Source organism: Phyllopteryx taeniolatus, chromosome 22 (genome assembly GCF_024500385.1).
Source record: "Phyllopteryx taeniolatus isolate TA_2022b chromosome 22, UOR_Ptae_1.2, whole genome shotgun sequence".
Classification (NCBI taxonomy): Eukaryota; Metazoa; Chordata; class Actinopteri; order Syngnathiformes; family Syngnathidae; genus Phyllopteryx; species Phyllopteryx taeniolatus.
Window position 1 is genome coordinate 3,020,720 of NC_084523.1, and position 12,180 is coordinate 3,032,899.

The window sequence follows — 12,180 nt, forward strand, 5'->3', positions numbered from 1 at the left end:
GTACGTCACATAGGATTACGGAATTTATTCAAATTCAAATTGTGTTTGTTACAGGAGGGGGGGGGGAATTAAGAATTATGGAAAAGACATGGAAATCTCGTAATTTACCGTTATTTCGGCAGGTTAAACACACCATGGCACGTGCCAGAAATTTAACCCCCGAAAAGTGTTCATTTTCAATTAAAACATAAATAAAATACACATTTACGTACCCAGCGCGTAAATCGTAGCAAAGTTTCATGAACACTGAGATTGGCCTTCGTTATCCGTCAGTACACCTGCTGCTCAGGACGTCCAAAAGAACGCCAGTGTTGCGCTGGGGAGGGGGAAAAAAAAAAAAAAAAAAAAAAAATCCGTCAATCCATCCGCAAAACGTTAAAATAGGCTCCCTCCTAGTTGAGTGCGGAATGTCAAATTGGGGAAAGAAAACCCCTCCAAAAAATACCAGTTGCGTCCCTCCCGGGGGAGAATGCTGCCGTGGCCAGCCAGCACCGTTAGCCTTAGCCCGGGGCTCGGAGAGGAGGAGACGTTACCGTCGGTCGCCTCTTGTTGCTTTCGCACAGGCAGGGAAGAGAAGAGAAGGGAAGGGCCGCGGAAGTGACGTCAGAGTGAGGTATTAAAGGGGACGCACACAGGGAAGGGATACCCCACGTGCACAACCGCTCCCAAAAAAATAATAACAACAACAAATAAATTATTAAATTGGATTTAATTCAACAGTTCTATATTTCTGTTATTAGGATGCATTACCATAAACATATATTTGCATAACATTTCTTTTGGGGAGGATCTATCTTATGCAGTGAGCCAGTCGGAACATTTTCAGTCAGGCAAAACTGCTTGTTCACAGACCCATTCTCAGAAAAATACAAATAGCTATGAATTTACTTGTTTCCAACAGTGGTTAATTTGATTATTGGCCACTAGACGGCAGAAGCACGCTTCAAAATAGATTTTGTGGCTTTCCCAGGGTCCTCCACTAGATGGCAGCCTTGCACTTCTAATTTAGAAGGTGGTTCATGAGTTTCATTTGGCAACACATTTGTAAATTTGATACCTGTGCCGAATGAGACATGCAGGTTTCAAATTTAAAATATCAAGCAGAAACACAAGCGATATTTATAATAATAATCTTTCAACCTGAGAGGGGGCATCAGTCGCCATGACAACAAAAACCCCAATAGGTTTGCAACTTGACCCGGCCTTCTAACCTTTCATAGAATATGCTTGGCAGCGCCTGGAAGTCCAGTCAATTGTGGATTTTAGCAAAAACATCACTGAACCTGGATAACACTGTACTGCATCTCCCATTTAATCTGCTACATAAACAAATTCCTCTCATTAAAGCACAAGGCCGTATAATGCACGCTTGACAATATTGGAATTATTTGAAGGCTTACTTTGGAATGTCTGCGCTAATGTGCCAGGCAGACCTGGTTTAAGTGGTCCGAGCTGTGGATAAAAATGCAAATAATGTCAGGGGAGCCTGGAACAGCTCCATAACCTTGTAAGGTAAAGTTCTTATCTGCATTTACAGATATTATTCTTTCATTCAGAGGATGGCACACACACACAAAAAAGACCCCAGTGAGTACAAATTCAACATCTTTAATTTGACATACTTTGAACTCCAGTGTCTTAGAACCATAAAAAATAAATATACATTATGTTACAAAACATTTCCAGTGTCCGAACATTACAAAAATAACCACATATTAGCAATATTGATCACACAGCCAGATCACAGGTGGGAACAAGACGAAGGCACCTCGTGAGTGGTAAACATAACTTAAAGGTTTAGCTGCGATGTGGACTCTGGATGAGGTGTTTGAACTGGAGAACTCCGACGGAAAAAAACGGCCAGGATCTTCACGAGAAGTGTGAGAAGTGGGTTTATAGTGCTTCAACATTTCCTTCCTTCCATTAGTGCTCTCTCTCTCTCTCTCTCTCTCTCTCAACTTAACGTATGTTTGTAAGGCCTCAACTGATTGTTCAAGGCCTCTAAAAAATATATCGACGCACGACCGCCATCTAGCCATATTCTCCAAATACGAGAGCTTTTGTTTGAGTTCAAAAGAAAAAACAAAAGGCGCACTTCGGTTTGAGTTTTAAAAGAAAAACAAAAAGAGCACTTAGTTTGTTTTCTGCCTTCTGGTCCTTGAAATCCTACAACAAATGTACCAACGTCTTTCCTAACAGTCACATTTTGCAATACATTCAAAGGGGGCAGTCTTCATCCCCTTTTTTCCTTTTATGCATTTGGCACTCAGGTTCCATCCTCCTCCTCCCTTTTGTTCCCTTTATCGTTCCTTCTTTTCTTCTGCTGGGTAATACTGATCTCCGGAGAAATGGGACCAAGAGAAGACAGACGGCGGATGGACGTGGGTCTCCCAGGGTCCGGTCTCCTCCTCTCACAAGGGCGGGCTGGTCTGGATGTCCCTAACAGGTCAGATCGAAGTCTCGTTACTGCCACTGTTAATTTGGGGGGGGGGGTCGGTCGCGGGATTTTGGGGGGTGCAGGGAGGCATAGAGGGAAGACAACAACATGCAGGGTGAATGCAAAGAGGTGTAGGAAGTGGTCATGCAGTTTGTCAAGCGGGATGTTATTTTGAGCAAAGGCCTAATTTTGAGCAAAGGCAGCATTATTACATTTCGAAAGCTCTATATATTTTTTTGTGTGTTTACTTTGATCACTTAATGCGTAAAACACACACACACAAAAACTGGGCTAAAAAGTTAGTCAAATGTATTTAGTGCTAAAACAAGCCACATGCAATGTGCCTTGCTCGCTTAAAATCCAAATTAAAAAAAACCCTTAAAAACTAATTATAGGTTTTAAGAAAGACTTATTTATTTTAGATTAATTCATATTTTATATTTTATCTATTTTTATTTATAGTAGTGCACATTATAAAAACAATTTTGCCAAGTTAACTTAAAGTGTCTTATTTGCAGTGCTTATGTTTCTTTGGTGCACCTAAAATGTTCCTGGGTCAGAAGGTAAATAAATTAAAAAAAAAATATATATATATATATATATATATATATATATGTATATATATTCCATTTAATTAAAAGAGGTTCACAATAAGGCTGTTACCTTATTATTTTCCCTTTTCAAAATATTTTTCTAGATCTTTTTTTAACTAAAATTAAAAATATAAAATAAACAACAAAAAACATGACATTTATATTTTTATTTATTAACATGATCATTTATTTATAGATGATACTTTATGTATTTTTATAAAAGGAAAAGGGAGCGGAAAATAAAGTACAGTTGTATTGGGGGTTTAAATGTTGATCAAAAATAACATCGCGGTCGTATTACTAAGAGGTATATTTAAATTATCAAAGATCGACTGTAACATTATGCAGTTTGAATGAAAAAAAACTTAAATAATGATTCAATTAATATGTATTGCACATAAATTTAAAAACCAATAGAAATTACAGATTAAATGCTAATGTATTTAAAAGAGAAATACAACTGAATTGTTGTTAGGCAGTGATTCTTTCACGTATCACTAGAGGGAGCCTGCGTGAGAACCACTAGCTTCGTCAAATCATTGGGTATGAAAGTAATTCTACTCACTCCGAGTCTGTGCTGTTGCCGCCGTTAACCGTCCCTGACTTCAAGTGCATCGCTATCCCACCGTTAGTGTCGCGGTAGACGCCTGCTGGCGACGAGCACACGGCAACCTGCGGCCGCGGCGCCACAGGCGGTTTCACCAGGGACCCGTTGCCGTTGTTGCCGGGGCGACCGCTGTCGTTGGAGGCCAACGAGGGCCGGCGGGATGATGGTGCCAAGATGTTGACGGACGCAGGGGAAGGGGAGGTGGCCATGTTGTAGTTTGGCGGCGGTGAGGTGATGGTGGGGGAGTTGTAGTCGCTCAGCTTCTCCCGGAGACGGTTCTTCATGTTCTTGTCGGTCAGAGGGGGCGGGTAGCTTATCTTGTTCTTCAGGATCCCTAAGAGAAACAAACAGTTTTCTCATTTAGCATCAGTTCTTCTCAGCACTCACTTTCTTAGGACCTACGGTTAGAAAAAAGACATTTCCACACAAATCAGAAAAATAGACTGAGTGACTGCTTGTAACTCAGTATCTAAACATATACAGTTGATGTATTCTTTATTCCCTGCGAAGAATAACTAACATTAGTGCCTTACTGAGGAGCCGGGAGAAGTTTGGATTTCTCACAGAACAATATAGCTGTCCCTTTGTCTTACACTGCCCCCAGGTGGCCAAGGTGGGCATATCACTGTTTTTATAAAGTACAACAGTAGTATTTTTAGTAGTATTGAAAAAACACATTCTAATATTGATGTTACTGCATCTTATTGAGTAAGTTGTAAAACTCTTCTTCGTGTGTCTCTATGTCCGTATTATATTGCTCCCCTGGTGGCCAAGGCAAGAACACCAGACTGAGCACAGGTTTTCTCTTACCTTTTCTCTGTTCCGGCTGGTGGTTGCTGTTGGTCTGACCGGTGGGCGTCATCGCCTCCTTGGCCTGACCGGTCGCCTGCTTGTCTCTGTCCTGAGGCGCCTCCCCGTCGCCGACGGCGATGTGGTTGATCTTGCTCTCCGGGTGCAGCTCCACGTTCACCTTGGTCTCCACGCGCAGCCTCTCGGGAGCGCCGGGGTCCTCGCTGTCGCTGGCCGTGGTGGCGTCCGTCGGCCAGTACGGCGTTACGTGATTGGACACCGAGTCCACTGGAAGGTTGTGAGAAGACCAATTAGGATTACAGTACTCTGCAACTGGGTTTTGGAAATGTATTCAGCCAAATATAGCGGGACACTAATGTATTAAAATACATCATGTAACAGCATATACTGCAGGTTAATTCCTCATCTGCTATTCTATTATTATAATAATTTTAGAGGCTGAGGACAATTCCGATATTTGGAAGAGTAAAATGCTGATAACCGATTAATCTAATGAATATATAATCAATAAAATAACATGGCAATAACAGGCAGAACATTTGACTGTTTTACAATACTCGGTCCTTTCGTATTTCTTCAACTTTGCAGAGAGAAAAACTTTAGCCTTTTTTTAATTAGCCTATTATTTGAATGTCATCATCTCGGTCTTATGTTGTAATGTGTTTAAAAAAACAAACAAACAAACAAACAAAAAGGCAGAGTTTTGCGGATTTCGGCCAATCAATGGGTCGGGCCCTAAAAATAACGTTGCCTATACTGCTTTAAAACACACCTCTACCTTTAGGCGTGCTATGAACCAGCTGCCGCTCATTGTTCCACTTCGGCTCGACGTCCATGTCGTCGTCTTCGCTGTCCGACGAGTGAGACGAGGCGTAGGAGGAACTGTTCTCGTCCAACGACAGCTCGCTGTCCGAGTCCGAGTCTGACGCGAGGAGGGACGCGCGGTAAGATGAAGCGGCGTGCTCATGAAACTTTCACCCTTTTCACTGCATAAGGATGAACTCACCGTCTGCCTTGGAGCCACTTCTGTGGAAGAGAGGCCCGTCGAGATCGGTGTGTCCTTTGGCCGTTCCTGATGAGACGCTGGGCTTCTGGCCTGACTCCTCCCTGCTCAGATGAAAAAAGAAGGGAGGAAGAGGATAAAGGAGTGTTGTCGAACTCTGCCTCTTCCCTCAATGTGGGAGCCATTGCAGCACTATCTCACCTCAAGATTAAGTCTGGATGTTGTTGTTTTTTTAAGACAACAGGTGAAAATAGGTTAGATCGATTTGAGTACCATGTTTGGTAACTGAAGCAGCACGGTGGCATTTTTCTCTATTTCCTGAAAAGTAGTAATTGTGGTGATGTGAGGATTCCGCCTGACAGCGACGAGATTTACTTCTCGTGAGAGTTTTTGTTTGGTGGTGTGCCATAAGATTTAAAATTTTTTTTTTTTTTAATGTGCCTTGGCTCAATAAAGGTTAGGAAACACTGACCACAGTATGTTGCACATTTTCATGGCATCTGGCAATTGCTACACAGTACGTTATGAATGTGATGCATTAGCCACCTTTACAGTTCTTAATGTATTCAACTGTTTGACATTCAAGCCCGCTGATGGCATTTCTCTGCAATTACAGGCAATTTTACATTTTCGAAGGCCATTATGTCATGTCAGTTCTTGCATTCCTTCCTGCCCAACCGAAAGTGAGGAGAATTTGGCTGGAGGACAAATACGGTACTGGCGACTGGACTCCACTGGATGGCTTACGCCAACGGCCACAGAGACAAGTATGCATGCGCGTGTCAGTCATAAATTCCCTTCTCTGCAGTTATGCTCCAATCTCATGCCTACATCTACCCCGCTTGCCTGCCTTTGGTACCAGGCAGCACGCCGCAATTCTCCCCCCGCAGCATCCATTAACCTCAGGGTCAGCTCATGTTCGTCCGATGACAGATTTATGAGCGCAGGCCTGATCTTCTACCTGTTAAACCTCCTGTAAAGAAACTAAAGCTGCCGAACGAGTGTCCTGACTCACTTAACTGCTCTAATCTGATCACCAATATAAAGCTCATTGGTCATTCTGGTTGGAATCGAGATTGGAACCCAAAATCATTGCGCTGTGAGGTAGATGTGCTAACGAACAAAGAATATAGTACAAATGATATGCAGTACAACACACAATAAAAAAAATATCTTGTATGCGTGTTGCAAAAAGCCATGCAAGCAGATTTACTGTACACTTAATAATAAAAAAAAATAAATAAATGAAATGATGCTTTACAATAACTAACGGGGGGAGCATAAATGTATCTATATACACGACTCGCAAAATGTTATGGCTATTCGGCCCATCAGAGTATATGCACAAAAAAGTGCACTTGTGTTGTGTTAGTGAGTGTGAGCCATGCATTGTTGGCTGTCCAGATAATAACACACTGCGGCCATGCGGTCAGTGAGCGTGCCGTACCTCCTGATTGCGTAAGCCAGGTAGCTGCTGCGGCTCTTTGCTGACCTGAGCGTGCTGTCCAGCGAGACGGTGGACTCGCCCACAGCCGCGCGGTACACGTGGCCGTCGTCCGTGTTGTTGCAGTTGAGGGAGCGCTGCGAACGACGACGTCGCGTCAGCTAAAAAGCGGAAAGGAAATGGGCTAAAATGCGAGCGGTCCCTCACTGTGAGCAAAGAGGTCCGCGTGGTGCCCGTCTCCTCTGGGAGGTTCTTCTTCCCCATGAAGACGCTCTTGAGATGCTTCCTCACGTCTTTGTTGAAGATGATGTGGAAGAAGAAGATGAAGACGCCCTGTGAATTAAGCAAAAGGGAATTGAAGCTGTATTTTTCTGGAGAGAACAATGTCCTATTTTTTTCCTAGCTCGTGGCATCTTTTCCAGAATAACAGATGTAATATGTATATAGAAAAACGTTGGACTTTTAATATTATGACTTCAGCTTTAAAAATACAACTCTATTCTCATAAGATTCAGACTTTTAATCCTTATCTTTAATCTTTACTTTGTTCTTGTCAAAATAGTTTTCTTCCTTCCCCCAAAAAACTAATTTAATCCTGTAAAACCACCATATTTCTTTTGTCTGAAATTTTTGAATTTCTATGTCTGCTAGAGGACTCTGCATCTTGCTAGAGGACTCTGCATCTTTTTGCACAATTGTTGTTTGTTGTTGTTTTTTGTCAATGTCTTTATGTCTCCAAAGTGTTCTGTAAATTGACTGTCTGTTGTACTAGAGCGGCTCCAACTACCGGAGACAAATTCCTTGTGTGTTTTGGACATACTTGGCAAATAAAGATGATTCTGATTCTGAAACAAGACAACTATTTCAATGAAAATAGGTAACTTTTCAATTCCTATTATATTCAGGGGTACAATGAGCGCCCCCATATTCCCGGTTCAGCATTCATGAATTTTTTGGAACCTGTCCTACATTATCCAGTGAAAAACTCACTTATTCGCTGCGTTCATGCTCAGGCCAAAGTCATGACTAATATAAAAGTATTGTAATGGCGTCAAGGAATAGGTTGAAGTGAAGACAGAAGCTTCATTTAGTAAAGCCATAGCCATGTCTAATAGAAAAAAATAGCGCTTTACTGCCATATTTTGGGGCAATTATAAACCTTTTTAGGGGTGCATCAATTACTTGTAGATTATCGCTATTCGCAGTAATGCTTGGTCCTTATCCCCCGCAAACAGTGGGGGGGCACTGTACTTTACGCAATTATCATTAACTGGCATCAACTGGCACAAAACTTTCTCCCTTGTAAGCGGCCCATAGTTTAGTGGCTATTGGGATTCACCTGCAGACAGCTGAAGCCGGCGAACAGGTAGTGGAAGGTAAGCACGTCGCTGTTGACTGCCATCAGGCCCAGCAGCCAGGTGGCGCTGATGAGCAGCAGCAGGAGGAAGGCCATACGAAGTGCTGGGCTGAGGAAGTACAACACAGCAATATTCACAGCAAAGGACTTATTGACCAAAATCGGAAATCGAATTTGTGGAAAAAACAAAAAAAACAAACGGTTTTATTTTAAGGCCATATTGCACAGCCCTAATTATACTATCCTATAATGTAAACGTCATATTTGTATATGTGTGTGGACTATAGATGCTTACATAGCGCCTGACTTCTCAACTGCCTTTTGCCTGCGACCACAGGAAGCCTTCGCAGCCAAGATAAAGATCACTATGTTCACCTATGGAGGAAAAAACAACAACATCGTAAAAAAAAATACGTAATTCTGTGCCGATGCTTTGCGGTGTTTACTATTTCAGGGCAAAAACATACCAAAACAACGACAAATATGGGACCCGCGAAGCTCCAAATGAGCGTGTCATGCATGGACAGCCAACAGAAATCGGGGTTGCCGTAACCTTGAGGGTCCAGTCCGACGGCCAAGCCTAAAACACAAGGAAACAGACGTGGATACATGAAGAATTGAACTAATTAGAGTCCAGGAAACTTGGTAAAGCTCACACAAAAAAAATAAAATTGTACAAATCTTTTTACCAGTGATGATAGCCGGGATGCCCCAGCCCATAGCGTAGTAGAACCTCATGTGACCGTGGTTGATGTTGCGCAGCTCGGTCAGCATGCGGTAGATGTGCAGGCCCTCCACGAACATCCACGCGAAGGTGCACATGTAGAAGTAGTGCAGGAGGATGGCTATGACCGTACACACGAACTACAAAGGAGAGGATTACAAAAAAAAGAGAAAAAGAAATAAAGAGCAAATAATTCAAAGTAAATGCACAAAACTATCCCCACATTCCTCCATCCCTCTTTCCATTACGTTAATTTCTGATGCTGGAAAGGAGGAATGCACTTTGTCAAGGAACAGTCGCAATATCTGGATTTATAGCGGGGGAGATCAGAGAGACTGAGAAACTACTTTGGCAGCTTGATAAATCATTCTCCAGGTGGTCTACACACACACACACACACACACACACAGGCTCACCTGTTTAACTTCAAAACCTCCCACTCCAAATGTTCTTGTATGAAACTAGAGAGCTTCATTAATGGTTACAAGCGCTGTATGCAGATGAGAAATTACAGAAAGCGAACAATGACCCATTATCCACCCTCTGGAGGTATAAAGAGGTCTTATCTCCGCCAGGGTAGACTAAAAGCACATTTAAATCCTGCTCTAATGCCTCCCAGAGACATGCAAAGTGTCCAACAAAAAAAAAAAAAAAGAAAAGAAAAAAAAAGACATGGGAGAGATTTATCAGGTTAAATTATAAAGCTTGCCTCAGGGTCTACCGCTATGAGGCCGGCTTCTTGAGACAGGTACCAGTCGGAGCATGTCTCCATTCAGAGAAGCGCGTGTGTGTGCGTGTGTGTGTGTGAGTGATTGCGTTTGTGTGTGCGCGTGCAGACTTCAAAGTATTCCCACATCTTATGATCCCACTGTGTGTGTGTGTGCATACTGTAAATGTTTCCAAGCTGTTACGAGGACATTATTTGTCTTGGGAACTCTATAAAAGGGGGTTCCTTTAGAATAAAAGGCGTATTATTCAAGGAATAAGGTGTATGTATGTACCGACAGACGTGGCTGAACATGACTAAAGTGGACCATTGCAAAAAAAATGAGTTAGCTCTCTGCTACCAACAATGATGTAAATACGTCCAATTTGTCCCTTATTTGCAGAAAGTACAGATATGAATTCGTAGGCCACAACATTAGGTACAAATAAACTAAAATACAGATTTGTTCTCACCGGATTGTCCGTCTGATTAATGCCAAGCAGGAAGACGAGTTCGGAAAAGAAGAGCGCCGCCACCAGGTTCCTGTGGATGACATGCAGGTTGGAGCGCAGTCGGCGCAGCAGGCACAGCAGGATCAAGGTGAGCAGGAGCAGGAACAGGGAGACGGAGACTGTGGCGTAGGTGACGATCTTCAAGGGGAGGACATCGCCGTACTGTGAGAAGAGTGGGAAGAGAGAAGTCCATGTAAGACCAGGAAAAGGCAATAGAATATTGGATTAATATTCAAACATGACATTAGCACCTCTCTCTTGGACATGTCCATGAGTATGGCGAAGCTGGTCATGTGATTACACTGACAGCTAATGTGGCTGTTGTTCCTCTCAAGCACCTCGCAGCCTTTGGAGGACCAACCGCCCGTCCCACCGATCCTAAACACAGCCACATATCCACACATCAATGATGCTGAAAGCAGAAATTGCAGAAATGATTTTTTGGGGCGCTCGTCAGGTCAAACGCACGCAATGGAGTGGTTCCAGAAGACGCAGACGGGCTTGGTCCTCTCCTCCGTCTCCAGCAGCGAGTACTCCAGCGTGATGGGAGGGTCCAGGATCAACGGAATTGGGGGACCCTCGCTGTGTACCGTGGCGCTCAGGATTGCTGTGTTGATCACCGGACGGTTAGGGACCCTGCAAAGACGACACATAAGGGAATCACCTCACTTTAACCATCCTTTAATTCATTTTCATATAGCGTTTCCTTATTAGGGTCATGGTCTAGTGACTGGGTGAGAGGTGGGGCACACCCTGGACTGGTTGCCAGCCAATCACAGGGCTCATTTTATCCACATAAGGTGAAACGATGCCAATTCTATCTACCTCAGGCTTCTGCGATCTGGGTCAAATCTTTCCGGGAGCAGCTTCCCCAGTGATTTGTACACTATCACCACGGCAACCGGTAGATGGACAGGTGGCTCAAGATGGCGACGGGTCCTGTCAGACGCCGTGTGACCCTCCACCGGGATGGTGTCGGTCTGGGCCGCAGGCGTTGTAGTGGGCTCCGCTGATTTAGACAAGTGCATACGTAGGTGAAGAAGAAACGATGAGGGTGTTGTTTTTTTTTTTTTTTTTTTACCTTTGTGCCTTTGACCCAGCAGGTTGAAGTGAGGGAAATGCACCGAAGACCCAAGCGCTTCTGGATATTCCTCCTCGATGTCCTGGAAGTGGGGAAATGTCGCTTTCTGGGGGTCCGACACATCCAGGTAGTCCACGGATAATACTGGAGAAGGCAAGGGAAAGAATGATGCAACCATGGACAAAAGTGTACGTGTTATAACATCATATCGCGCGTCATATTACTCACTCATGTTGTCTGTAACAATGGTGAAGGGTTTCAGGTAGGTTTTCCTCACGTTTCGCGCAAGAGCGTTTGCATAATCCTCAAAATTCCGAAGCAGGTGGGCAGTGCCGCCCTCTGTCTTCTGGATTTGCTCCCAGTGTGCTTTAGTGTCCGGGTCAAGTATGGCGCTTCCAGCTCGGATCAAATTCTAGAACAAATGTTCAAGTGAGGGTTCAATTGACTACAGTTTATTACTACCGTACGTGTTAGCGAAGTGATCATCTTTCCTACCTCGTTGAATTCCGCGTCCCTGGTGGCAGTGAGGTCGAATCCCACCTGCCGGCTCTCGTAACGCAGCACGTGGTTCAGCAGCTGGGCAGCCGTCTTCACGTCGCTGCCGTAGTAGCTCCCGGTGTCGCTGGTGGCGCCGTGGAGCAAGCGCACGATGGTCTTGGAGTGCTCGCCGTCCATCCTGGAGCTGTTTTGACGTAGCTCTTCGTTCTATTATTTTAAAATAGCAGGAGGGTGAGGATGGATATTTTTTTTTAGAGTAATAATTCGACATTTTGGGAAGTAATCACCAGTTTCGTGAGCTGAGCGAAGGAGGCGGTGGTGCAGTTAAAAAGCTCGGGCGACAACCAGCCTTTATCGTCACTACAGTGGCGAATGGCAGTACCTAAAAAAAAGATGGTCAAAACTTTA

At 43.8% G+C, this 12,180-nt stretch overlaps 2 protein-coding genes across 7 annotated transcripts in view; both read right to left on the minus strand.

The window, feature by feature from the left end:
- Positions 1-574, minus strand: part of gramd4a (GRAM domain containing 4a) — a 64,288-nt gene extending 63,714 nt beyond the window's left edge. Inside the window, exon 1 of one of the 3 annotated variants that reach the window (XR_009786352.1) lies at positions 213-574. Coding sequence is in view for 2 of the 3 variants with exons in the window: in XM_061761692.1 (XP_061617676.1) it covers positions 213-241 (29 nt within the window). In the remaining variant the exon portion in view is untranslated. The remainder of the gene's footprint in view (positions 1-212) is intronic. The other 2 variants (XM_061761692.1, XM_061761691.1) reach the window with 2 other exon arrangements.
- Positions 575-1,592: 1,018 nt separating this feature from the next.
- The window catches only part of celsr1a (cadherin EGF LAG seven-pass G-type receptor 1a), a 54,262-nt gene continuing 43,674 nt past the window's right edge, over positions 1,593-12,180 (minus strand). For 2 of the 4 annotated variants that reach the window (XM_061762180.1, XM_061762177.1), the window contains 19 exons: positions 12,060-12,154; positions 11,770-11,979; positions 11,503-11,686; positions 11,275-11,418; positions 11,019-11,202; positions 10,662-10,829; positions 10,445-10,571; positions 10,155-10,355; positions 8,941-9,115; positions 8,719-8,831; positions 8,547-8,626; positions 8,234-8,360; positions 7,102-7,227; positions 6,898-7,031; positions 5,454-5,554; positions 5,226-5,369; positions 4,448-4,714; positions 3,596-3,971; positions 1,593-2,439 (listed from right to left, as the gene is read on the minus strand). In XM_061762180.1, the coding sequence (XP_061618164.1) occupies positions 2,412-2,439; positions 3,596-3,971; positions 4,448-4,714; positions 5,226-5,369; positions 5,454-5,554; positions 6,898-7,031; positions 7,102-7,227; positions 8,234-8,360; positions 8,547-8,626; positions 8,719-8,831; positions 8,941-9,115; positions 10,155-10,355; positions 10,445-10,571; positions 10,662-10,829; positions 11,019-11,202; positions 11,275-11,418; positions 11,503-11,686; positions 11,770-11,979; positions 12,060-12,154 (2,984 nt within the window). In that variant the 3' untranslated portion in view covers positions 1,593-2,411. Of the gene's footprint in view, positions 2,473-3,595; positions 3,972-4,447; positions 4,715-5,225; positions 5,370-5,453; positions 5,555-6,897; positions 7,032-7,101; positions 7,228-8,233; positions 8,361-8,546; positions 8,627-8,718; positions 8,832-8,940; positions 9,116-10,154; positions 10,356-10,444; positions 10,572-10,661; positions 10,830-11,018; positions 11,203-11,274; positions 11,419-11,502; positions 11,687-11,769; positions 11,980-12,059; positions 12,155-12,180 lie in introns of all 4 variants that reach the window. The other 2 variants (XM_061762179.1, XM_061762178.1) reach the window with 2 other exon arrangements.